Here is a 27,571-nt window from a genome sequence, read left to right on the forward strand (position 1 = left end):
TTTAGGAGAATGAGGTCTGCTGATCTGGGCTTGGTCTCCTAAGATTTGCAGGCAATTGGCTACAAACTATCCTATTGCTGCATTTGTCAGGCTAGTCAGTATAAAACACCACATCAGTATGTTGACTGTTTCCATATGTATTCTTGTTCTTCAAGAAAAAAATTCCCCTGTAAGGATCTTGGGATTGAAGCCTAGCACTCTCAAACAATTGGGCCAGTCTTCCCTACAGCCTCCCAGTGTTGAAGAGCACAAGGTAATTACGGTTTTTGGCTGAATGTTTATTCTGCTGTGGTCTTCAGGTTTATATGTTAAAGCAGTGGTTCCCAAAGATTTTAGCATTGGGACCCACTTTTTAAATTGACAGTCCAGCAAGATCCACCTAGCTTTTCGAGACTTAAAAAAGCTGACCTAGGAAGAAACAATATTTGTACTGTATTTATTTACAAGTAATATTACATTTATTTGCAAAAAAGTCGTGATCCATTTCTTGTAATGAGGCAGCCCTAATGAATAGCCTCAGGGCTTGAGGGGCGTGCAGTGCAATCCTGACTCCCAGGTTAGGCTGGAACAAGTCACTTGTGCCAACCTGGGGGTGTCATTGACTTTAGAGTCGGGGAGGCCAGCGCAAGGAGTTGCTTTGGCCTTCCCGCGCTGAATCCAGGCCCAGTGGGGTAAGTTTGTGTTGGCCAAGCTCAGCCAATGTAGGGGTCTGGAGGGGGTGTGGGGATGAGACAGGGAGGAGGCGTTTTGGGGGAGGGCAGGCGGCAGATGTTCCCAGGAGTGGGCGGGGAAGGAGCGGAAGGCAGGGCCAGGATCTGGCGGTTATGCTGGATCCTGATCCCATTCCTGAACGGTGTTGAGCAGCCTCTGAAGGTGGCTCAGATCCAAGTAGACCCACTGGGGCCAGTACAGTGCAACACAGGGTAAGGGGAAAGTTTTCCCCTTGCTTCAGTTCGTGCCAGTTCTGGCCCCAAACTTGCCCTGGATGCAGTGCATACCTGCCAACCTGCCTGCTCCAGCACAAGTCAGGATTGCGCCCTTAGTTATGTGACCCAGCCTTCACCTGCCCCTAGTACCTGTCCTTGACAGACTTGGGGGGGGGGGGAACACACCAGAAAAAAGACACTCAAATATTTATCTTCCTGTATTTGCACAGCTTTGCAAACTGCAGGAGCTCGGCTGTTTGCAGGGCATTTAGCAGCTGTCAGATTTATGAATAGCCTTAGGGCTTGAGGGAATTAGTTATCTGATCTTTCCATCACCTGTGTTTTCATTGGAGGCTCTGCAAGACCCACTAGAAATTTATATGTTTTAGTGCTCTGTTTTAGTGTGGTTTATATTCTGATTCTCAAGTGTCAATTCTTTTGCTATTAAAACCTGAAATCAGCAATCAACCTAATATCTGGTGCATTGTGTTGTGTCTTTAATTTCACTGTTGAAGCCTCTAGGGAAAATGTGCGACTATTCTGGCTTGTTCCTATGACTAATGAAGCCCCCTCCTCTTTCCTCTTAAGACTAATTCACAACTTCCCTTTGTGTACAGGCTCTATATCTAAAACAATGTGAAAACATGTCTTGGGTTTGTGTGCTTCTTCTTCTCTGATGCGTGTAGAATGATTTGAACTGAAACCTGTTCAGTTTTGTGGCTGTTTTGTGGCAGGTGGATCATGTGAACAGGGCATTCTTGCGTGCAAGGAGACACAAGTTCACACTACATGTTTTATGTGCAGCCAGAAACTCACACACCTGAGACTTAACTACAGTCTTCTCCACCCCCCAACTCTATTGAATTCGGCAGAATATGAATCAGCCATTAGATAGCGACTTTCTAATCTTATAGGGATATTGTTTAGTGACTGATTTAGTACTGTAAAGCTAAGATTGGAGGGGAGGAGGGAAGAGAAGGTAGCCTAACACCTAACACTAACAAAATTTATCTGACTTAATGCTTTCTATCTTACTCTTGATCTAAAGGTCCTTGGAGGTCCAAACAGCTCAACATCTCAGGACAATGTGGTGGAAGTCAAACCAGATGTATTCCCTTCTTATAAGTACAGCTGCACTGTAACCTTGGTAAGATCTTTGAATGCAAGATATGAGTTGTATTTGTTTTCTGTGCCCAAGCACAAAAGAGGATAGGTGTGGATTATATTTATGTACCACTTTTCAACAATTGTCTCACATGACAGGCAGGCACAAATCCCTTTTTTATCTAGATACAGTGAATTGTGGCCTGGTCATTGCTGAAATGCTCTTCAAACATTTTTTGAACCTGGGAGACATTCTTTTTTGTTTTAGGAATTCAGGATGAACTACTTAACCGACTTGAGATGAAAAACTCACCCATGTCACTCCTAATCTAAGTGAGAGGTTTGGTGTATCATTTCTGTACTGCACAGTCCCTTGTGCCTTGGTTTCTAGGTCGGTTCTGTCTCTTGACTTGTGACTTGAAGTAATTTCAGTCCCTCAACTTTTACAGTTTGATTTTCCCAATGAAAATCACAATTTCTAGTCTGAGAGCATGTGTGGTTTTCTGTTTCTCACCCGTTGGTAGCTCAGAGTAATGCAGTGAAACAGAAAGTATACTGATGCAATCTGATTTGACGTTCATCTATTATGATCAAGTTTTTCCTAATGGAATTCTAGCACTACCTGCCTCTATTGCAGATTCATTAATAGCAGCAGCAGACGACGCTCATGTAAGCACAGTGGAAATGCTTGCTAGTTAAGTGCTTGAAGTATTTGGATTTAATCCAGAACTGAACAGCTTTAGCTGGTGATTAGAACAATGATCATACCATCATTTAACCTTCATTGTGTTGTATGTTGTGGGAAAACAACTGGTGGTCTAGTAACTTTATGGTACATATATGGCAGAGTGAATAAATGTTTGGTCTCTCTGCAGGATTTGGGCCTGGCAACTTCACGAGGGAGAGGGAAATGTAAAAATCCTTCTTGCAGCTATGTATATACAAATCGGCACAAGCCACGGATCTGTCCCAGTTGTGGCTATAATCTTGCCAAAGACAGAACTGAGAAAATAGTTAAATCCCTGGTGAGTTGTGACTCTCTTTGTATCTCATGTCCCTGTAAATCTTTGACTTTGAACTTGGTGGGGTGAGTTCTGAGTAAATATGTGTAAGATTGGACTGATAGATGGAGAAACCATGTACAGTGGAGGCTACGTGCTATAGCTTGTTACTAGATAGTATACTCTATTTTGATTTTGTTTCAGTGGTTTAAAACGCAGTACTGTAAAGCAAAAGAACTGTGCAGAATCAAATTCCCAGGATAAATGTGGCCTTTTATTTGCTATGTAAAAGATTACTTTTCCCCATGGGTACAAATGGACCTAATTTTGAAAAGTTTGTTACTACATATTCACAGGTGTAAGGTGGCAACCTTCTCTATCTGCAGTACTCACAAATCTGACTAAATTACAATTATCTTATCTGTGGTATAATTTGGTAGATCAGCTCCAATAAGCTCTTGTAATATTTCAGTAGTAAGTATGCAGGTAGAAGTGGAATTGGTGTAGCATTTGGTGTAGGTGCTGCTTGGGGCTGGGACAGCTGTAAACATGATGATGGGAGTGGTCTTGGGATCATGTGCTCCAGTCCTGCCTCTCACATGAGTTCTCCACTGCTGGATTTAACCATGGTAAGGGTCATATTGCCAGTGTTAAGCATGAGTTCATGCTGCTGAGGATTTGCTCAAAATCAGAAATGGAAGCTGGTTGCAGATTCTGGTTGTAAGTGATGCTGACCGTGATGCAGATGTAACCTTTTAAGGGACGGATGGGCAATGTTGGATCTGTGATTCTGAGCTAGTCTTTTGAGGGGGAGAAAGCTTTAACTGGTTCCCATCTATTTAATTTTTGTTTTAGGTCATATTTCTTGACATTCCCTCTCTCTCCGCTCTGATACTGCTTTAGGTTACATATACTACGTTATTAGAATTATTTTGACAAGAAAGATATAGTGTATAGCAGGGGTGCTCAATAGGTGGATCGCGATCTACCGGTAGATCGCGAGGCAAAATGAGTAGATCGCGGAGCCCTGTCTCTCCAAACTGTTAATATGTCAGTTTCGTCTAGTGACTAGACGAAACTGACATATTTAGCTGACACTAAACTGACACTGAAACTGACATTTTAGCTGCTCTTCAGGCATGCAGCAACAAAACTGACGAAACTGACTAGATTCCAGCAGGGGCTCCATACATTAAAGGGGGTGTCTGACAGACGCTTCCTTCCCCCCTGGTAGATCTCCGGGCCTTGCTGGGTTTCAAAGTAGCTCTCGAGCCAAAAAAGTGTGAGCACCCCTGGTGTATAGATTCATTGCACCTCCAGCCTAAGCCAGGAGTGCAATTTGATATTTTTAATAGGGTAACTTGTTTTTAAGTAAATTGTCATGAACAGCCCTCCAGTGTTTGGTCTTCCAAGCTCTTTACACTTAGGAGAAACATGATTAATTTAAAATGGTAAAATGCTCTTCTCAGGATGTGTTTTCTCTTGACCATTTAATATTCCTTCTGTGTGACTTCTTAGGCTTCAATTGAGAGTTATTTGGCTTGTATGGTTGCTGTTTTTGGTGGCCCAATCCCATGTTGCACTAATAAAATTAGGATGAAAGTATTGGCAGATCACGCTGGAAAGTAACCCTGTTAGTACAACTGCTTCTTTGCAGCTATCCTAGTTCAGTGCAGCGCAAACACCTGAAGCAGATTTTCACATTTGGAACTTGAACTATGAAACCAGGGTTGCGATGTATAAACCTTTCTCCAACAATTCAACATATCCAGATGGGAAGACCACAGTTGTGTTAAAATATTAAAATCCATGTGGTTAAAAAAGTCCACTGTTTCAATCTGTAACTTTTTCAGAACTTCATCAGGGAAACAAGTGTGGATAGGACCACAATGATTTTAATCTTTTAGCACAACCATGGTCTTCCCACCTGGATATGTTGAATTGTTGGATTGTTGCTGGCCATGAAAACCTACGGGCAGATATAAACCTTTCTGTAGGTGGTGGTGTTGTCCTAACTGAGCTGGCACAACTTTTTAGACTGTCTGGAAACTTTGAACAGAAAAGAGGTGGAAGTATGCAAGGACTACATACTTCCATAAAACTTTACTTTACAGTGAATTTCACTGAAAAATTCACACTGTAAGTATTGATCGAATGTTGTGTAAGTGGGTGATAGCAAGTTTGGCTCTCAGTGCTACTCTACCAGCAACTCAGCCCTGTTCATACATTTAACCAGAGTTGGTACTGCAAGAGCAAGGTGGTAGAGAAGCACAGGCCCCTTTCCTCCATCACACAGAGTCTGCAGTATGAATTGGCTCCTGCAGGAGCTCCTGATTGCCTGGAGGATAGTTCATCTGGTCTTCCCACTTTAAAAAAAAAAGTGATCGCATGGTAGAGAGGAAGAGCTTGTGTTTTTCCTCTGCCGTCTTGTTACAGGTCTGGGTCCAGCTGGAATATATGAACTGAGGCTCTGTGTCCTTGAGTATCTTACCTAATTGCTGTTTTGAGTAAAGCAGCAGAAAGCTTATCTTGCTGTTTGGAGGCTCAATGTGATACTTCACATTTTGAATCTGCAAGTGTTTTGACAGTGAGACTTTCTTTGTAGGAGGTCACTCCCAACCCCACAGATGTATTGAACACCAGTGAACCTCTGATCCAGTCCCAAAAAGAGATCCAACGCCAGTCTACCCTGCAGCTTCTGCGCAAAGTAATACAGATCCCAGAGAATGAATCTGAGCTGGCTGATGTCTTTGCACTGATTCATGAACTCAACAGCTCCCGGCTCATCCTGTCCAACATGAACGAGGAGACAGTCACCATTGAGCAGACCTCTTGGTCAAGCTATTATGAGTTTCCAACTTCACAGTGCCTTCTCTGTAGTAGCCCTTTATTCAAAGGGGGGCTGAAGTAAGTTGTGTTCACTTTGAGTTTATATTGTTTTTCCTTCTTTCAGCTTACATTTTGTCAACTTCTTACGCTATATACAAAAGAGTGTACAGTTCTAATTTTTCCTCTTATCTACCCTGTTCCAGTTCTCTTGCTGGCCCTCAAGAGTGCTGGCTGTTGACAGCCAACCGGCTGCAGATTGTCACTGCTCAACTCAAGTTGTGTGTGAATGTGCAATGCTTGGCTCTCCATAGCTTCAATGACATTTACACAGGTGAGAAAATGCATGAATAAACCAATTTATATTAGCTCAAGGCTTCAGAGGGAGAAGTACCATATTTGAATCACTTGTGTTTTCCCATTATGTGCATACTTGAAACTTGAGCTTGTATTTTATTTTATTTTTTGTCTCTCATGCCATGTCTGTATTTCTAAATCCACAGTAATGGTGAATTGTTTTTCAACTGCAGGCTTGTTTAATGTGGGTAACAAGCTTTTGGTGAGCCTGGACCTTCTGTTCACAATAAGGAATCATATTAAACTTGGTGAGGACCCTAAAGTGGCCGTTGTCAGCATCTTGGAATCTGTGCAGGAACAGACTGGTACTGATATTCCCTTTCCCTCTTTCTTTGAAACAACTGTGATCAGTCTGCTGAAAATGTGGAGACCTCTTTGCAGTTAAATTGTGTGTGGGGAGAGGGGGAGAAGTGACACATGGTGTGTTTGTAGTTGGTTTGTTTCTTTGTTTTAAAGCCATCTTTGGGGTTTTGTTTGTGGTGAGGGGGTTCTGGCGTGAGTAAGGTTGAATGGAATGGACTGTCCAAGTAGCCCTGTTCAAAATCTAACTCCTCTGCTTCTTGTTTGATGCATTTGTGCAGAATCTATTCTCTCATTTTGATTTCCAACCAGCAGTTATAACTGCCTGCTGGATCAATGGGTCATAGCTTAGTGGCAGAGCACATTTTTGCATGCAGAAGGCCACTGTTTCAATCCTCAGGTTCTCTAGTTAGAGAACTGTTTGCAGGTGATGGGGAACACTTCTGCCCGAGAGTCACTGCCAGTCAAGGTAGTGACTGTGGTTGACTGAAGAAGTTCCTTAATCTGAGAATCAGTCATGGCCATAGTGACTGGGGCAGTGACCTGAAGTTAGCTATGTCTTTGGGTGCCACTTCTGTGATTTAGTGACTGTAGCCTGCTACTGAAGTGCTGGAAGTGACTCTGGGTCACCCTTGCAGTGTGTGTTGTGAGCAAGCTGTCACTTCTGTCCCTTTTTCAGCACAGGCTGAAGTGTCCCATTGTTCTTGAACAGTAGGGAATAGCAGGGCAGAAATAAGATATCTGGGTAAGCTGTAATTGTGAGTAGTACTTCATTGACACACTCTACTCAAGACACAGTATTAGACAGTTCATAGAAATGCATCCCCTAATGGCTTAGTGGCCTCCCTGCAGTTGTTGGGGATGAATATTATCTGAGGCTTTTGGACCGCTTGATGAAATGTCTTTCTTTTCCACACAGAGAGAAATCTGAATACTGAAGAGCTGAGCCAATTGGAAGAGCTGCTTTGCAATGGCTATTGGGCCTTTGAGTGCCTCACTGTCCGTGACTACAATGATATGATCTGTGGAGTCTGTGGCATTGCACCCAAAGTTGAGATAGCACAGAGAAATGTGGAAAATGTCTTGTCACTGAAAAATATTGAGGTAGGCTGTTTTAGATCTGTCTTGTAGCCTCCAGCTGCACCTTCTGCTACCTGTAGTGCTAAATACGGTTGACTACCTATTAACCTCTCCTAAAGAGCATCAGAAAATGTCAACTAGTGCAGAATGAGACTGCATAAGTTTTGACGGGTGTCAGGCAGTTTGTCCATGGCACTCTGTCGTTATGCAAGCTTCACTGATTGCCATTTCCAGTGCAATTGGGGATGCTAGTCATTGCTTTTTAAATTTCTAAATGGCTTTGAACCAAACTTCCTAAAGCACTGTCCCCCTTGTAAAAAGCCTTGCCCCCTGAGGTTAGTGGGGGATCCACCTACAGATTCTGCCATTGCTAGAAGTTTGCTAACTGATGAGGGAACCTTCCCTATGGAGGCAGCCTGCAGATCGCTGGGTTAAGATTAGGTTGGCTCCCTCTCTATTTTCAGACAGATCTCAAAACGTTTTTATATTCTTTTACTTTTGGAAATTAGTATTTTTCTATTTATTTGTGTTTGGCTTACTTGTATTATCCCTGCTAACTTTGATTTATGGTAATTTTTATTGCTCTCGGTGGTTTTTCTTTTTTTTTAAGATTGTTACTGTTGTTAAAAAGTTGTGAGCCACCTTGGGAATCTTTTGAGGGGAAAGGGGAGTATAAATATTTTAAAATAGATAAATAACATCTTTGCATCCAACTCTTTAAGCAAAAGGAAAATTCTCTTCAGTGCCTGCCACCTGAAGTTGATATTAGATGAAGTTTAATTTCTGTTAACCCTTGTTTTATGTGATTAGTGATCACAGAAGTGAGAGAGAATCCAGAGCAAAAAGGTTCTGTGAACCTCGAATTAGAAAGATAAATTTTCTATTTGTAGGCTTGAACAGAATGCGCAGTTGTCTGAACATTAAACTTGCAGGTGGCTTGACTTCTTGCTTTTCCCCTCTTCTTTTGCTGGTAGTTTACCTGGCCAGAATTCCTGGCATCTAGTGAGGTAAATGTGGAAGATTTCTGGTCCACCATGGAAACAGAAGTGATAGAGCAGGTGGCATTTCCCTCCAGCATTCCTATCACAAAATTTGATGCTTCTATCATAGCCCCCTTCTTCCCACCACTGATGAGGGGCACTGTTGTTGTCAACACAGAGAGAGAGAAGAACCTTGATGCGCATATTATACCAGGTAATTTTGTTTTCTGTGAAAATCCAGTTGCATAGTAGATCCAGCCACATAATTTTGTTAGTGGCCCTTTTAGACGCTGTATTGTTTGAAGCATTAAATTTTTTGCTTTAAGAAGCATATTTGCACTGCCCTGGTGGAATCTCTATAAGGATTGATTTAGATGTTGCCAGTCCTATAGAGGCACTGCTAAAAGAATTTTTCCTACATAGTGGCAATCCGTGTGGAAGCAATATTGTTTTGATGCTTCTTATTCTTCCTGTTGTCTGGTCATATAGAGCTTATGGATTTCAGCTCAATCTCTGCCAGGGATATTCTGGAGTTGTCGTTCATAAGCTCTGTATGATTGGGCGATTTGTGGATTAAGGAGCTTTTAAATGTCACTTTATATTAAAATACTTGTATCCCGCCTTTCCCTTTCTGCAAGGGAGATGCTCAAGGCAAGTCACAGCACATTTAGATCCCCAGGGAGACTTACAAAAAGAAGCAAAAACAACTCAGGAGCCCCTTAGTCGATGCTTCTACTTGCTTTTCCAGTCTCAGGGCAACATGGCAGTTGGAAGAGAGTTCTTTTCAGGCAAGAAGGGAGAGGTAGGCACCCTGCAAATGTGTCATCTCTGGCTGATGGTGGGGACTGTCTTCTTCATGCATCACCATAGGTATGATCTTTTTGGCAATGCTCTGATGGAGTTGATGACCTACCCTAGATCTCGCATTGTCAGAGGTAGAGTGTTTGTTTTTGTATTGTATGTGTTAGTTCTTTGGGCCTGGAGCCCAGAGCAATTCACAATATAAACCAATAAAAAAGGTATATTATATTAGGTAGAGGTATTTTATGGGAGTTCAGCAGCAGATGGATGATATTAAAGAATCCAGCCCACAGAAACTGCCCTTCTGTTGCTGTGCAGAGTCTTCTGGTCCCAGGCAGTTGATATAGTCCAGGCTTGTCTCCTGCTATCTGTATAGATAAGGCTGGTATTGTTTCTCACTGTTAATTCATAATTGATACAGTGGCTTGGCTCATCTCAAATCAGAATAGCCTAACTGTTTCCTCACTTGGATATGTGTTTCTCTGTCATTCTCTTCTAAGTGCAGCTGATAAAAATGATCTCTCACTGTTTAGGCAATGCTAGTGTTCTAGTGAGGCTGATTCAGGATGAAACCTGTAAGATGGAGCAGATTGGTTCTTACAGTGATGAAGAGCTACAGAACTTCTTGACACAGTGCAGCATTCCCTGGGAGGCAGGGGAATCAAAGGTAAGAGAACTTTTCTGTAAGCACACAGCAATCCCAGGGTTTTGAAGACACCTCTTTCATGCCTTCTTGGCATAGTCTGTTTCTATAGACTTTCATTTTGCTCTACATTCAGTACATTAGGAAAATAGAGAGGGAAGAGGTTTCAGAATAAGTTCTCTCTCCTTGTTGCGCCCCCAGTGGCCCATGACTCTGGGGTGCTCTCCAATGAATTATTGAAGCTCTTGAGAAAACTGAAGTTTAGGGAAAAATACATTGCTCAATAATGTGATTCCCTTGTTCTTAAGCAGCTCAGGAATTTCTTACTGGTGATCATCAAACTGAAATAACTCCCCCTTTCTATTATATAAATACACTGCAACATTGCTTAAGAGTATATTTGTTGAAACAACTAGTAATTTTGCTTCTGTCCTTAAGACCATGTTCAGAAATTATTTTTGAGGGATGGCACCCAATTTGTGTGTGCTCAAAAAATAAAGTGTGAATTTATTTAAGATGTGCCAATGCCTAGTCAAAAACTCCTTCACTATGAAATACAGTATTTAAGAAAGTTTCATTCATAAGTACGAGAAAGAGGGACCTGTTTGTTCAGAATTTTTTTTAATGTGATGGTTTTGGTTATTCCCATTGTGACCTATGTACAAACTTATGGCAGTACCATGTTTTGTTTTCCTAACTTGTCTGGAGGAAGATTAGTATTCAGTTATACCTGCCTCTGTCATCCCCTTTGTCTTTCTCTGGAAGAATCAGTTATTTATAATGTGAATAAAGCATTTTAGTTCAATTGACATGCTAATTTTTCTCCATGGTATGTTTCCTAGGAGCAACTCTGTCTTTCCCTTTTGGCATTGTATGATTTTGTACAAAACGGAACACCAATCCATCAGCCCACAGCACAGTTCACTGGAGGGAAAATCTACAAAGTGTGTCCACACCAGGTGACGTGCATTAAAAGCTTTGTAAGGGTTTCACACCAGTGTGAGTAACTACTTGTGGCAGTAAATGACACTTTAATGAAGAGGAACGTAAAAAAAATTAATATCTGTATTGTAGAAATGCACAATGTGTCTTGCACAAGACTGCAAGTGCTTTATATAAGAGTTAGTTGGCATAGGTAGTAGAGTTCTACCTGGACTCAGGAAAATTTCCTGAGTTGCTTGTAACAGTTCCTATCTCTTATTCCCAATGCACAATATGGTGGTAGTGGTGGTGGTGGTGGTATTACTGTTACTATTACTATTACTATTATTAACAACCATATTTATATACTGCTTTTCAATGGAAAGCAAAAAAGCAGTTTACAGAGAAAATCAAACAAACAACTAAAAAGGGCTCCTGTCCCAAAAGGGCTCACATTCTAAAACATTGTGGTAGATTGTGGTACAAAAATTTGTGGTAGATTGTGGTACAATAGCCTGTGTTATTTTATTGACTGTACTAATGTAGAGAGAATTTGAAAGGTGAGTCTCATTTGTATACCATTCAGTTGGGAAGAAGATTCCATTATCAAGCTGGTCTTTTGAAAATTTTAGAATAGAAACTGAAAACTGGGCTTCTCTTTAATCCCTGGCAGCTTTCCTTCCACTGAGTGTTGTCCCAAACCAGTTACACCTTTTATCTTCACAGGTCGTGTGTGGCTCAAAATACATTGTGAGGGGGGAAAGCCCCCGGGACCATGTGGACCTCCTAGCCTCCTCACGCCACTGGCCACCCGTCTATGTGGTTGATTTGGCCACTTCGGTGGCGTTGTGTGCCGATATCTGCTATCCTGACATGACTTCTCAGATGTGGGGGAGGAACCAGGGTTGCTTCTCTGACCCCATGGAGCCTTTAAGGGTTAGTCACTTTGCACTGTTTTCAAAGCTGGAGAAAACTTCTGTGATGTTTTCTAAAGAGATGCCCTTAAGTGAAGGTTATAAATTTGGGATTTTCATTTCTATGTAGGGACAGGTTAAACTTTCTGGTGATAACCTGATTCAAGGTTTCTCATGTTTGTCTTGTCCCATATTTCAAATGTGTCGATTGCCTATCCTAATCTAGAGTGCTTGGTCCAAAGCATTTTCTTTTTGTGGAAATAATCAACCACAATTCCTACTTGACACATGCAGAACTGCACCTGGGATAGTATATGGTTTAGAGTCTTGAGTAAGGAGGGTTTGGAAGCTATCTTCACATTCAAAGCAGCCTATGACAACGTTAGCATGGTCCCCAAAAGCGTTTTGGGGACCATGCTAACGTTGTCATAGGCTCTTATGGCAAAGCCAGCTCTGAGGAATAAAACGACAAAGAATCTTCTGACTTGAAAGTCACTACTTTTTTTTTCTTTTTGTTTTGTCAGTATGTGTCCTGCCCAGAACTTCTTGACAGACACTACAATGTGGATATGACCAGCGCCGAACATTCTGTTCAGCACCCAGTTACCAAATCGGCATCCCGCCATGTAGTTCACACTGGCACAGAGCAGAGCACTCCAAGTGACCCAACAGCTCAGCACCATTCTCTCTCTCTTTGCCAGGAACTGGAACCCTATGATGCCATCGCTGTAGCTATCAATGATAGCAAAACCAACAATGTCCGCCAGAAGCCTATAACTTTTGACAATGCAACCCACTATTACCTCTATAATCGCCTGATGGATTTTCTCTCCAGTCGGGAGATTGTGAACCAGCAGATTCACGAGATTGTGCAAAGCTGCCAACCTGGTGAAGTGGTGATTCGGGATACACTGTACCGTCTGGGTGTGGCCCAAATCAAGACAGAAACAGAGGAAGATGAGGATATCCAAGGGGAGAATGGTGTTGCATAACAGCTTACTCTGATGTGGTTGTCTTCTGACCCTAGAGATGCGAGCCGGGCTGCTATAGGATCTCCTAAAATACCCCAGGCAGTTTCTCATGCATATGAGCTCCAGCACTGAATGGCTTTGACAGTTGACTTTGACTAAAGAGCCATATTCTTCCCAAAAAATCTGGATTGCTGCTGTGGGTTTGAGATCTGCTGTCAGCCTTGCTGTAAAAATACAGGTTTCCCTTCCTGAAGCTCTGCTTGAATCAGTAAATCAACCAAGATAGCTAAGGAAGAGGAGAAAGTTTTTTTTAATTCACTGGAATAGCTAGCAAGAGAAAGCAAATGGATTTACAGAAGATCACTTGAAACTTTTTTAAAAAGTTTGTGCATTGCTGGGTGTTGGGATCATAAGTGGAAAGAGACAAGAGAGCAGAAATTTTTTTAATGGATCTCTTGTTATTGTTGCCGAGTGGGTGACTAGGAGGCTTCTGAAGCCCTGGAGCCATAGCTGCTACTTGGGCTCTGTTCTGAGGCAACTTGAACGTGCAGACTTATCCTTGGGCCCCAGCAGCACTGAAGAAGTGAGAGCTTATCTGTTGCTATAACTAACTCATTCTGTCTCAAGCCATGGAGCTGCTAAAGCTTATCTAGTGCTTGAAATCCAGCATGAGCTGTGTAATAACTATGTGCATTAAAGGAACCTGGGTTGTAATTTATCCCAGCTAGCTGAGTTTTATAAACATTCTTCAGATAATTGTACATTTTGGATGAGTCAGCTTGACCCTTGGTCAGGGGAGGAAGTTCCATGCTTCTGGAATCTTTTTTCAGGCACTTTACATCTCATCCATGGACTTAATAGATTATTATCTGTTTACATGCTTGGAGATGCTACCAAGAGTGTTTTACAGTCGTTGGGTTTAATTAACAATCAAGCAAGAGATGCTTTTTCCCTTTCTAAATGTGTTAGAGAGGCTACAGAACACATGCCTGTCTGGGTGTCTTGCAAACCACTCCACGCTCCCCAATTCCAGCATGATAAAACCAACCTGGGTGAGTTTCCTGTTCTTAACACTTCGTCCAGAGGAAACTAGCGTTGGTCCTCCCAATCTAATAATGTTGAACCATGGTGTGTAAGCTCTTTGCAGTGTCCACAGATTCCTCTTCATTCTCAGTTATCCATCAATTAGAAGAGTGAGAATAAATTCCTACTATAGCTGAAAAGAAGAACTCTCCAGGGTAGGAAAGGGGTTTCATTATGTTTATTCATTTCGTGGGGAGTGTTAATTTTAAAGCTGCCTTCTGTGAAGGATCCTTGTGTGAACTGTGCTGTTAAAAAATATTGAATTTCTGAGCAAAGCTTATGATTTGCTGTCAAAATGTTAATTTATTAAAGAAACTTTTTCAGTCAGTGATTAACTTTAATAAATTATCTCCTCCAGTGTTTGGAGGGGTAAAAATACTACTTAGCCACTGAAGCGTCCTTGTTTGGCAACCTTAGGATTTTGAAAGCCACTGGATATATGAATGGCTTTGCTGAACATCATGCTTCCTAAGAAATGTGATGGCTCAGTTTTGTGGAATCTTGCCATAGTTCTGTACCATCTTAAGATGCATTTTTAACATGTACTAAAGAGAATGCTGGGGTGCCTTTGTCATCTATAACAGCCTATAGAAACTAACCAGTGAAGAATCTACATAGAATGATTTCATTAAAACACAGTAATGCATTAGCGCTTGGGAATGGGGTACAAAACTTTTGGGTGAAAAAACAAAAACTTGTAGAGGTTTTTAAACTGGAGTATATATATTCTTGCTTCCTTGCCATTACAGTTGAAGTTGGTTCTGACGTTATAGAGCAGAGGTTCTCAAACTTTGAGGGAGCCTTACTCCTTCAGTAAGTTCTTGCGGGGGAGGGGCTAGGGCATTAATGCGATCCCCAGGATCGTGCCGCTAAGGGGGGGTGAGGTGGAAAGCACTTCTGTTTTGCAGGAGGTGCTTTGCACCCACTTTCAGTGAAAGTTCCAAGCCTCAGGGAGTGCTGCGCAGGGCTCCCCACACCTCCTGCAGCCCTGTCTTCATAAAGTAAGTCACAAGGACCCCTCTTCGCCCCCCCATATGGGCACAATCCTGGGGATCGCTTCCCTGCCTCTCCCCTTCCCCTGCCCCTTAAAGGAACAGAGGAACCTTTACACAAACTGGTGGGTTGCGACCCACCAGTGAGAACCACTGTGTGAATCAAGGGAAGTTGTGGTTTTCACACTCAAAGTTCAGACCAACAGGTCTTGTGCACTTGAAACATCTTTGAACTCCAGAAGCTATTTGGCAGACTAATTTTACACAAGAAGCAGGAAAATGCAAGCCATTTGTACCCTTTCTTCCCCCTTTCCCCTATAACATTTAAATCTGCCCTTGCTGTTGAATTTGGATCATATTCACTATAATGAAACAGTATTCACTATAAGGAAGGGTAACTAGTTAGATGGTATTCTTAATATAAACTTTTTAAAAGTTACCTCCTACAGTTTGCTGAGGCTCCCCAGCTTAACTGAGCCCCTAAAACCTGCAAATGGCTTGCTTTGTAGTTCTTCACTTTTTGTTCAACCTGTAGGCAACCAGCTTGTCCAAAATAGATGTAGGGCTAGAATGGTGCCTGATCCCTGGGAACAGAGCAGATTTAGCTGTGTTTGAGCATCACACCATTGTTGATGGTCCCATTGCTTCCAGTGATTGAGTTCCTGTTGGTCTAATTGCTAGTGCAAAGGCCCAGCATCTGTAGATCAGCACTCATTGTTGCTATGAGCCTATGAATTGGGTCCCCTTCCTTGCAGTTGGAGCTCTGAGCCCCATTATTTTATGAGATGCTCAACTAGTGCAGCAGATCATTTACTTGGGCAGTTGGATACTCTATTTTTTTTTTTTTTTAAAAAGACCTGTATTTTCATAGTTCATAAGCAACCATTCTGAGGAGTGAAGATGTTTACATGGGTTGATCAAAGCTACTACTTTGCCTTATTTTAAAAAATTATCCTTATGATAGAAATTGCATTTTTCACTTGGGGGGGGGGAGCAGGAATAGTTGAAAGTAAAGAAATCGAGAATACAAGATACTTTGCTTAATCCAAATGTGATTTATTTTCATGGCAGTTACATGTGAATAAATGTGTAATTTATTTAATAGAATTTTTGCACATGGATATAAACTGCAGTTTTAAAAATGACCTGTCAACAAGTTACAGGGTAGTCATTTGTACTAAAAATGAGCTAGTGAGTTTAGCATTTTTTGTCCAATAAAAGAAACTACTACCATCCTTATGTCAGTGCAAATGCATTTTGTAACAACCATCTAATTGCATAGTCAGTTGTAGCTAAGCTTCACTAGCTTCCTCCTTTGTAAGTAGAGGTGTTTGAAAATGGTGGTGTTTACCTTACTCATAGGTAAGCTCATTGTGTTCAGTAAGACTTGGGTGTAAACCCATCTTACTCATCAGAAACAAACACCTCTATTTATAAGGTTTCAGAGGTGACTGCTTAGCAAAGTTATGGCAAACAATCCTAAGTACCACTTAGAAGTAAGTCCCATGGAGTTCAATGGGACTTACCTGGAAGTCATTTGCACAGTCTTGCAGTCTCAGTACCCTTTATTTAAAACCCGTATGAAAATCAGTTACTGTAAAATATTACAGTTCTTTTGAAGCTGCTTGATTCTACTTTATGATCTTAAGGTGATGCTGTGTGGTGGAAAAAAAGAGCAATGCAAATATATACATTAAAATATTTCTCAAGGCAAACTTGAGTACATAGCTAGTACAAATGGAGAATTGCTACAGTGCTTCCATTACAGAACTAGTAATACATTCTGAGGCATAGTGAGTTCAGATGCTTTATAAGCCCTGCCCACTTATTCTACAGTGCTGGATTTTTTTTAGTCGTATTCACGTTTCTTATATAAAATTGCTGAGAAGAAATAATATCAGTAGTTTTGACAAAAACGTTGCCTGAGCTTTGTTTACCCGTTTTGAGTTCCAACATGTAACAAATTGCAACAATTATTCTGCTGTTTGATGCATATGTACAATATTAGCTTAATTTGAGAACGTTCCATATTGCAATCAGAACCTGTTTAGATGGGACTTGAGTCTTTAAGAGGCTCTCTTGTCTTTAGCTGCTTCGGTATTTTCACTTTCATTGTCCTAATGTATCAAATGAAGTCTATGGCAGGGCGCAATACAGAAACCCCATTCTTCAACAATCAAAGCCATACATGACAGTTTCCGCTTGTGTAGGCCAGCCATTACCTGAAGCTAGTATATTTTTCCCAAATACAAATACAGGTGAGCATCACTTAACAATGGGGATGCATTCTCCAGTCCCTGTTGTTAAGTGACACAGTTGCTAAGTGACCTCACCTGTTTGAAACCTCTGTAGCTGAAGGGAGCACAGCTCCCCTTGCCACTCGAGGGTTTTCTGAGCACCGTAGAGGCCGTGTGCGTGCACCCACAACCTCTTCAGGGCTCAGAATGGCCATTTTGGCAAAAAAAAACAACCAACACAACTTTTGTTTTTATGCACTATAAGGCATTCTGATGCCCGGAGAAGCCCTCTAGGGCTTCCATGGGCATCAGAATGCCTTCTAAGCATAAAAACATCACTTCTGGTTTCCCTCCAGAAACCGGAAGTTGCAGGGTTTTTGTTGGGTTTTTTTTGCTGAAATGGCCATTCTGAACCCTGCAGGGGTCTGTGGGCAGACACACGCAGCTTCTGTAGGCTTCAGAAAGTGCTCCGGAGGCGAGGGGAGCTGTGCTCTGGAGGCTTTGAGTTGGGGAAGATGGGCTAAACGACGGATCATCATATATGCAGTCCCTCGCTGAACAAAATGTCACTAAGTGACGTTCACCAGTATTGCAAGACCAATGAAAATCTGTCTCAGGTTAGAGATGGTTCAAACATAGATGTTTATAATTTTGATGACTTACAGTGCAATCCTAGGCATATTTATGCAGAAGCAAGTCCCACTGAGTTCAGTGGAGCTTACATGCAGGTAAGTATGTATAGGATTGCAGCCTGAAGTGTTCATGGCCCACCATAGGTCTAACACTACTTTCATATTTTTTTTTACTTTAAGCATTTTTTTCATTAAGCAAAGAATGTTTTTCAACAGTGTCAATTCATACATTCAGCTGTCAGCAATAAAGTATAGAATGTAGATCAAGGAAGTGATGTACAGTATGTGCATGTGTGCACCAGCCCATAGATTCTGTAGAATGTTCATTTTCTATTGGCCATGACCATGTACATTTTACTTAGCTTTTTTTGGGTCACATTCTTTATTTCTTATATAGGGCCATCAATTTCCATAGTCAAATGCCAACAGAATTCTATAAGCACCTTCTCTCAAATTGATTGAGATATTATATTTTTTCGTTCAATAAACTGCTGCTAATCAAAGGCCCTGCTTAATCTTTTTCTTACTAAAATCTTTATTAGAAACCTCAATTGTTACCTTTTTCTTAATGATTTTAATGGAAGGCTTTAATATTTCTGTTCTTTGTTTCTGCTTCTCATGTATTTTTTCAAATTATCTATAAAATCAATGTGTTCTGCCACTTATTAAAAAGTTTAACAAGAACATCTAAGCCTTTTATGTCTGCCTTGACATTAAGATCTTACTTGAAGTGAAATATCAATTCTTTGACATTCTTTTAGCAAATGCCAAACATTTATAAATCTTCATCCCAAGCCCCAACGGATACATTATCAGAGCAGTGTGGGAGCTGCTTTGTGTGTCATTTTCCAAAGAGCAATGTCTGTGCACAGAACCTTGTGGACTAAGTAAATGTTGTTTCTTCGTGCACTTATAGCTTTTAAGTGAGGGTAAGGTGAATTGAAGTCTCCAGAAATTGTTGTGTTTTGCTTTAATACTGATAGGGACTACATAAGAAGCTATGGGCAAGATCTGGCTGCAGTTCAGCACCATAAAATTCCAGTCTTTTCACAGGAGATAAATGAGCTTGTTTGTAATTCTCCATTAAAATCAATAAAATAAAATAACTTAATTGCTAGATCATCCCACTGTACTGTTGACCTGTTCTAAAGCAGGCCATTCAAATTTAGTTTCTGTTGCACCCTGTAGTTTCCGTAACTTTGTTCTAGTGGTTTCCAAATGATCCTAACTTAGGCTACAATCATATATGCATTTACCTGGGAGTAAATGCCATTGAACTCAATGGTGTTTACTTCTGAGCAGGCATGCATAGAATTGTGCTGTAACTCTCTAACTTCAGTTATCTTAGTTTTGACAGAAACTCTGTATTTGAATCTGAGCCTCTGTTGTTCAGGATTTAATCAGCACATTCATTACTGTAAACTTGTCTAGGTTTCTAGTTCTTTGGGATTTTGTAAGATAGCGAGAATGAACTAAGCTATTTTTTCTTTTATCCATTAACAAACATTACTGATTTGTCCAGCATTTATAAATCACCCATTTCTAAAGACTATAAAACTGATTAATCAATTACAATGATTGATGCACTTATCTTTGAATCACAATTCAGTTAATTTCAGCTACAGTAAGTCATTGGAACAGGTGATCAATATTTGGATATACACTATTCCTTAATTCCTACAATCAATTGGCTCAGTTCTTCGGAAATCAATCAAGTAATTCATGAATGTGTTTGTACTTAAATCTTAATAGAGCTGTTGAAAGCAGTTAAATATACTTTTGTATTAGAATTCTACAGCGGTAATCCTGAATGAGGAAAAAAAAGTTGCTATTGCTTTCTTGTTTGAATTTCTTTGTAGAATTAGAACTTTTCCTCCAGTTCCAGCTGAGGTAATTCCTCCACCACCACCACCATCAGGCATGACTGTAGAATGATCTTTCCCTAGGTTTGGAATAGCTTTGATACTTTTGTACTCTCTCTGCTACAGAATCCTTGACCCAGAGCTGAATTGGGCAGGGTCTGTCCCTTCCATTAGAGCAATCTTTTCAACTCCTGGGCACTAGAAGCAAGAGGCATGCAAAGATAAAGAAAGGAGCTGATCTGGCCTTTTAGATCTTTCTGGTGGTCAGTGACATAGATATGCAGCCCCAGAAAGCTTGATTTTTAAAGTCACACCTCCATTCGTTCTTTCAGAAGCCTCTTTATAGACAGGACCAGTGCTAAGCCTACTCAAGCTGGAGACTTGATATGATGATCCTGGCAAAGCCTCTTGCATACTCCAAAGCTAAGCTAGATAAAGATGAAGCCATTGTGCTGCTACAGTTGTTATGGGCAGAGGGGGAAAAAAGATGTAAGTGTTGAGCAGTGTTAAATGTATCTGCTGTCAACATATGGCAGTGCTTGTCGTTACTATAAAAGCGTTTTCAGCTATGTAAACCCACCTCCAGATGGGCTGGCTGTATAGGATCTGTGCATGTCAGCTGAAATTGAATTGATCATCGAGCTTTAACAGAACTGGTAATTGTTGCTGTTCAGGAGGGGTTGTTTGCTCTCGACAGATTCACATGATTCCTCACAGTAGCTGGCTTCCTCACATCCACTGTCTCCTTCCTCTCTGGGTAAGTTTCTATAATCCTTTACAGGAAGGAAAGACATATTTCAATTACGTCACCATCAGCTGAAATTAAAGCACTCTTAACAACGGTTTTGAAAGCGTTTTTATTTAGTCTCCCACAGTGCTTACTGTCACACCTGGACTCTTTTTGATGTGGTTGGAAATATGGGATGTCCCAAGTACTGGCTGGATATACAACTCAGCAGTGTGAACATTCTCCTGTTTGCTGAGAGCCCCAATCAAGAATGGTTTAAGGGACCAGTGAAAATTTAGGTGCCTTGATGCCTTTCAGGTAACACTTTTGACTAGGGGAATTTGTGTACTTGGTATCTGGTGTTGTAGTGAAAGGGCATCAAACTTCAGCAAGTGACAATGAGAACTCTTTCTTCTCCAGAATTCACTTTTTGCATCATTGCCACCAGAAGTTACATGAAAACATTACATATATCATTTTAAACTTCTCACCTGTTCCTTGTTGGCAGCTAACTGCTTCTGTATGAAGATGCAAATCTGATTGAAAGTAGGGCGCTGGGTGGGTTCCAGGTTCCAACATGCCTTCATGATATTGTACCTGAATGTAATTAAAACAAAAAACTGTGTCTCACACTCAGCAGTGACTTGTAGTGTCAGGTGTAAAAGCTACCAGGCTATGCCCTCAGTGGCCCATGACTGATGATAAAATGATGAGTACTTTGTTATCTGGTCAATATTTACTGAGAATTATTCTCTAAACCAGTGGTTTTCATACTTAGCACTGGGACCCACTTTTTAGAATAAAAATCTGTCAGGACCCACCAGAAGTGATGTCATGTTGGAAAGTGACATCAAGCAGAAAATTTTTTAACAATCCTAGGCTGCAGTGCTACCCACACTTACCCAGGAGTAAGTCCCATTGACTGCCATTGTTAAAATAATATACCTAGTAGCTTGTTAAAAGTACAGGTCTGTACCATTTCCCCAAATGCATTCACATATCATGGGAGCATCAAGTCTAATATATTAAAAATAAAATTTTGAAATGAATGGTGACCCACCTGAAATTGGCTCACGACCCACCTAGTGGGTCCCAACCCACAGTTTGAGAAACACTGCTCTAAACTATCACATGCTAAGTGTGATTAATCTTGAAGATGATTTATCTTAAATGGGTGCAAAACCAAACTGTTCCATATGTAGTAACTATGAGTTTGTCTTGCTAACACAAAAACTCTCATGGAGGGATAGGAGAGTGTTCTATACATATAGCAATGATAGGTTTGCCAGAATGCTGCCTCAAGTTAGTTTTAACAGTATGCTGCTGGCACCTAAGCACTGGTGTCTTTTAAATGTAAAATGTTCTCACAGTCAATGGGAAACCACTTCACATGGCTGGGAGACTATAAATTGCTTAACCACATAGGAGACCACTTGATAAATTGACCACTAATATAGCTCCTAATATAGCTCCCAGAGAACAAGTCTGTCCCTAGATACCATCATAATGGGCATACACCATGTCTGGGTTTAGAGACAATACATCTCTGAATTCCAGGTGGTGGGGAGGAATGTTGAGAGAGGGGTATGGTTTTATCTGCTGCTTGTGAGCATCTCAGAGGCAGCTGGTGGATCATTTTAGGAAACAATGCTGGACTAGATGGATCTTTGGTGTGATTCTTCAGAATTGTTGTGTTCTCAAGGGACCATTATTTGGGTCTGTCCTGCAGAAATAGTGTGGGTTCTTCCCATGGAAAGGCATCCTCTCTTCTGGTGGAGGTCATTGTCATGGGAAAGACTCATGGAAATGAGGGCATTAGCCCTGCCCCTATTGTTGGTTTACTTAGACATTTTCCCAGCTGTGTGGGTTCCACTGATGAATTGGGGGTCCTAAGCCATGGACTGAAGGCTGAAACTCAGCAGGGCTAGGTCTGGATAGGCAACCACTTGAGAAGGAAACACGTACATGACATCCTAAGCTTCAGAATGAAGGAAAGGCAGGATGTAAATATAATACATTAAAAAAGTTTTTAAAGTACCCAAGTTTAAGCAAAATTCTGCCTGCAATTTATCTGAAATGTATCCCTAATCTTGACTGTAGTGCTATAGCAGTAAGTTGTTCTTATCACTGAAGATCTTACTGACACTCTGGGATGATATTCCAAATGACAATCCCTTTCCAAGGACCATGTACACTGATAGAACTATACAAACAATAAGTAATTTACTGCTCCCTTGCATGACTGAATGCCATATATGAAGTTCTAGGTTCCTTTTACTTACATATAATCAGGAGCAAAATCTGGTCTGCCCATATGGTATCCCTGCTTCACCATCCTATAAAAGTCGCCATTCACTTTCATGCCAGGATAGGGGCTTCTGCCTAAAATCACAACAAAAACCAGGACACTTCTTGAGACAAAAGATGGAGTACCTTTCCAGTAGGTTTTCAAGTACTGACAATAGCTTCTTGGGAACCTTCAGCTAGTATGACATGACCCCAAAACAGACTGGGAGTAGCAAAGGATACCCATCTTAGGGGATGGTGGGAAGCGCTGCTTGTATGTCTTATGTTGGACCAACATAACTACCCTGCACTCTAGTGGAACCTGCGCGAGAAAGAGGCTGACCAATAGCCCACCTGCTTTGAGCCACCCTGCTTTGGAATCTTGCAGGAGCACAATCAGACCAAAGAATGATCCTGGCTCACAGGAAGAGGTCATAGGGGTGGACAACAGCAGGGCCACTGGGCTCATACCAACCCATAAAGAGGGTTTGTAGGCAGTGGAGAGGCAGGAGAGAGGAAGCAGAGGAAGAACAACCCTAGAAGTTAAGGATAGCAAGGAAAACCCCAGGCAGGTCAAAGTGGCCCACACCTCTTAGACAGACACAGGGGCTGATACAACAGGAGGTGGGTTGACTGCCCTATATTCTCACTGCCCATTTGTTCTCACCCTCTACTTAAGAGATGACCACTCAAGCCAGAAATGCAGAGGTGACAAGTCTTGATACCAGAATTCTGGGCAGCGGCAGAAAGCAAACCCAAGGGACAAAAAGGCAGAAGGAAACAGAGCCAACTTGTACACCTTGCAAATAAACAGCACTGGTGTGCATCCGATGTGTGTGTGTGCATGGAGAGATCAGGATAGCTTTTTGAGACCCTATGATGGCAAGTTGCATCCCCCCCCCCCAGGTGAGAACCCAGCTTGTAAAGGTTACACACAGAAATTGCCAGGAGTAAGGCAGGCCCTACACCAAGTGAGAACCAAGATGGCAGCAGTGGAGCTGGGCAGGTGGAGTTTTAATAGATGTGGGCCCAGATAGGTGTCTGACACTACTTCCCTAACCTCTGGTGTAGGCCATGATTTTAAATAGTCCGGTATTGGCCTGAACATTCACGCTTCATCCTCCTGAATTTTCTATCAAGATCAGCATCATATGTTGGCATCCTTCAGTCTCGGAAGACTATGGTATCACGCTCTGAATGGTGGTTCTGGAACAGAGTGTCCTCTCTAGTGTGCGAAGCCTGGGTAAAGTAGATATGGAGGATAGACTGTTTCCCATTCAGCAAATCCCCCCTTCCACATCACTGAAATTGTCCAATGGAAAGGAAGAGGCCAATACGGTTGGTTCCAGCGGTGTCGCAGGAGTTGCCAGAACGTAACTGTGTTCAGCCATGAACTGCCTCAGAGACTCCGGCTCCGGATTTTTGCCTGGTGGTTGACTCCTGAAGCCTTTTCTATAACTGGATGTAGCCACAAGGCAGTGGAGGTTTGGGATCAGAGTTTTCCTTCTCTCAGATGAGCTGCCTTCCCAGATGAGTCCCATCTACCTGGTGGCTGCTTAGTCGCCTCTTACGACAAGTACAGCCAATCTGAGGGACTATTCTTATCCCCAGCCCCCAGGGAAATTATAGCATTATACAACATTATAGTCCATATAAGAAAAGACCTGCTTTTACAATCACGTTTTCTCCCAACTTTATTTCTGGCAATGGCCTTTTCTTGCAGAAAAACAGAGATTGAAGGACAAATGGATGTTCCCCTACCTAGTGAGAATATCTCCCAGAGAAGAATGCCATAAGACCACACATCACTCTGTACTGTGTAAACACATTCAAAGATGCTCTCTGGTGCCATCCACTTCACTGGCAGGCGTGCCTAGAATGAGAAGACCTTCATTCAGACAAAAAACAACTCACTAGCCTGCAGCAAATCAGTGTCCTGATTTCTGAATAGTTTCCATCAGACTCTACATGTAACCCCACTGACCTTGTTGTGCTACTAATACATGGTTGTCAGCCCATTTACTTACATTGCCTTTGACAACATAGTTTGCGTCATTCATGATGTCTCTAGCCAGGCCGAAATCACAGATCTTGGCCACTCGTCCATCAGCCAGTAGCACATTCCTTGCTGCCAAATCTCGGTGGATGCACTAGATGGAACAGATAGCAGAATAAATTACACGTTTATGTATAAGAAGATGCTGCATTTGGACACCACATGCAGAAAAAAAGTCATTTGATGTGCTGGCCCATCCACAAAATGCTGGCCATTTCACCCCACACAAACACAGAAGTGGGCATGCCTGAATCAGCCATAAGAGTTATTTCCATCTGGCTCGGTTAAAACATTATATAACTTAAGAGAATTCTATCACAATCAGAGACTGAGATATTTGTGTGTTAAGTATAGGGCAGGTTTTCCTTTCCTACAGCATGGAAGTTAAGAGACTGCTTTTTGCCAGGATTAATTTGTTAACGCTCATCAAACCTTTTTGGATCATGCAGTGTCCCCATCTATGGTGTGAGTCAGCTGCATAATGCTTGCTTAATTCTTTCACTTTACAAACTTAAAAACAACAACGATGCAGAGTGACTCTCTTATGGAAGCTGGTTGGTTTCTCTGTCGTCAGGTTTCCCTGACTGACTGAGACACTGAAGAAGCTCATCACAGCCTGTACCATCTTGAAGAGCTAGGGAGACATGCGCTCTCCATTTATATTTATAACATGGTGGGCACAAACCCCAAACGGTCACTTTCAGTTCCTTATTTCGGGAAGAGGCAAATAGCTATAGATTTAGAACATTCTCACTTCAACCACTAAGCAAATGTGTACAATTCAGACCATAGGTGATATGAAAATAGCCATGCTTGTTCTGGTTACTGAAGAGAAGACACAACCTGATAAACAATACTGTCTTCATATGACTTTACTGCATCAGCATAGAGCTCTAATTGCATGTCTGTCAAACCCTAAGAGATTGGAACAAGCCAAAAGAATTCAAGTTTGCAAACCCCTGAAATTATATTGATATTGATATATCAGTATTGCTATATATTGATATCTATTGACCTACTACCTCAAGAGTTTCCAAACCTCTCAATACTAAAGTACTTTCCAAACAAAACATAGGGTTACTCACTCACTCACTCACTCAGGCAGAAACTGGAGAGGAGGTTGGAACAGCTTCATAACTTTGCCCTCATCACAGTTCCAATCCCAATTTGCTCTCCCCCCCCCACACACACACTCTTGTAAGGGGAGAGGGAGAGCAATTTAAAAAGTGTGCAGAGGAAGAGTGCAATCAGAATAAAAACTAATTCTAATGCCCTCTTCCTGCTGCATTTAGATTCCTCTTTCAGCCCCCTGACATGCCATTTACAAAACAAAAAAGAAATTTCAAACAGACTCTTACTATACTTAGGATACAAAGCAGGATTTTTAGTTACAAGGCATTTTAAAACCATTTAATGACCCTCAACTCATTCCATTTCTTTTCTTCCCAGACTGTATTTCAAAGTAACAATATTGCTGCGTATTATGCAGTCTCCCATCCAGTGTGGCAAGGCATTCAGGGGAGGCACTGCAGGGTTTGAATAATACAGGATACTAAACACTTGTTGTGTCTTTGTAATTCCAGTTTATTGCAAGCAATGCAATTGCTTACAGTGCCTGTTTAGGAGCCAAGCCTTTTAGAAGTGGATTTTTTAAAAACAGGCAGCACATCCTCGAACCTCAGCTTCTTTCAGAGACCAGAACGTGTGCTCATGAGACTGAACTCTATTGCTGCTCAACAAATCTTTTTTCATAATGAGATGTTATATTGTTTATTTGGGGGAGGTGAACTCACATTTTTGGATGCGAGAAAGCTCATTCCCTCTGCCACCTGGTTGGAGAACTGCAGCAGGTCATGCATGCTTAGAGAATGGCTGTCCTCTGTTTCTGTTGTTGACTCTGAACTCCTCTCTGGAAGGGAATATAATTCATGATGATTGACATAGGAATCACTGAATCATATTCAGCGTGCCACTTGCCGCCAGCCCCAATGGATTAGCATGAAAAACACAGGCACAATGCCATAAGAACTAGCGAAGAACCATAGATCAACTAATGTTGCACTTGAACTGGGACGATCTGCACTGAAATTCTCTCTCAGCAACAAAGCTTACTGGGCTTCTCAGTAAGGATTTTTCAGCCTCATATACAGGGCTGCTGCAAGGATAAAGGAGAGCAAATCTGGTAAACCACACCAAGCTCCTTGCAGGAAAACACAGTGTAATGACCCATTAACTGTTGTTCTGCCCAACTAGCAGCAACAGATCTAAATCTTCACAAGAGAAAGTGCTGCTCTTTGCATTGCTCCCCAATCCCATGCAGCCATTGCTCCTGGGAGTGATGGCTGGAAACATCCTTCCTTGATCGCTTACCTTTTGCTGGCATAGAAACTGATGCTGTCACTGGCTTCATTTCCAGGTAGTGGTCTACGCTGTGGCTTCCAAATCCACTGTCACTGAATAAGAGGCAGAACAGAGGAGGAAACATGAAATCCAGCCACTGTCAGTTTTTGGGTTGAGTACAGCCTCAACAGCAGAAGAACTTTGAACAATTGGAAGGGTTTGGTTCATGCAGATCCAGTGCTAACAAAGGTGAAAACTGCTTTTTACTGGGTCACAGGACACCTGATGAAATTATTCTTTTTGCCTTTTGCCTCTATTCTTCCTGCCTTTCCTGCAAATACTCTAACATTCCTCTCATTCCAAGGACTGTTCCCGCAAGTGAACCTTGCAGGAACCTTGACTCAATCGTGCCTCCTTCTCCCTCTGGCAGGGGACCTCACAATCCTCCCTCTACATTCCACTTAAGCATCTCCAAAGCCACAAGCTGCCCTAACGCAATCCAGGCAGAAGGGAGAGCTACTATGTGTGGGTG

At 41.7% G+C, this 27,571-nt stretch overlaps 2 protein-coding genes across 2 annotated transcripts in view; one reads left to right on the forward strand and one right to left on the reverse strand.

The window, feature by feature from the left end:
* HMGXB3 (HMG-box containing 3) overlaps positions 1 to 16,138 on the forward strand; it is a 28,602-nt gene extending 12,464 nt beyond the window's left edge. The window contains exons 9-20 of the mRNA XM_066618463.1: positions 156 to 253; positions 1,975 to 2,073; positions 2,906 to 3,055; positions 5,637 to 5,938; positions 6,064 to 6,191; positions 6,388 to 6,519; positions 7,434 to 7,618; positions 8,569 to 8,788; positions 9,909 to 10,042; positions 10,861 to 10,977; positions 11,666 to 11,875; positions 12,378 to 16,138. Of these exons, the coding sequence (XP_066474560.1) occupies positions 156 to 253; positions 1,975 to 2,073; positions 2,906 to 3,055; positions 5,637 to 5,938; positions 6,064 to 6,191; positions 6,388 to 6,519; positions 7,434 to 7,618; positions 8,569 to 8,788; positions 9,909 to 10,042; positions 10,861 to 10,977; positions 11,666 to 11,875; positions 12,378 to 12,845 (2,243 nt within the window). The 3' untranslated portion in view covers positions 12,846 to 16,138. The remainder of the gene's footprint in view (positions 1 to 155; positions 254 to 1,974; positions 2,074 to 2,905; positions 3,056 to 5,636; positions 5,939 to 6,063; positions 6,192 to 6,387; positions 6,520 to 7,433; positions 7,619 to 8,568; positions 8,789 to 9,908; positions 10,043 to 10,860; positions 10,978 to 11,665; positions 11,876 to 12,377) is intronic.
* Positions 16,139 to 16,559: 421 nt separating this feature from the next.
* Positions 16,560 to 27,571, reverse strand: part of CSF1R (colony stimulating factor 1 receptor) — a 40,463-nt gene continuing 29,451 nt past the window's right edge. Inside the window, exons 15-21 of the mRNA XM_066618464.1 lie at positions 27,070 to 27,152; positions 26,493 to 26,608; positions 24,671 to 24,793; positions 24,405 to 24,516; positions 22,640 to 22,739; positions 20,849 to 20,954; positions 16,560 to 20,403 (exon numbers count right to left, since the gene is read on the reverse strand). Coding sequence (XP_066474561.1) covers positions 20,275 to 20,403; positions 20,849 to 20,954; positions 22,640 to 22,739; positions 24,405 to 24,516; positions 24,671 to 24,793; positions 26,493 to 26,608; positions 27,070 to 27,152 — 769 coding nt within the window. The 3' untranslated portion in view covers positions 16,560 to 20,274. The remainder of the gene's footprint in view (positions 20,404 to 20,848; positions 20,955 to 22,639; positions 22,740 to 24,404; positions 24,517 to 24,670; positions 24,794 to 26,492; positions 26,609 to 27,069; positions 27,153 to 27,571) is intronic.

The sequence above is a fragment of the Tiliqua scincoides genome, chromosome 2, assembly GCF_035046505.1.
Source record: "Tiliqua scincoides isolate rTilSci1 chromosome 2, rTilSci1.hap2, whole genome shotgun sequence".
In the NCBI taxonomy this organism is placed as follows: Eukaryota; Metazoa; Chordata; class Lepidosauria; order Squamata; family Scincidae; genus Tiliqua; species Tiliqua scincoides.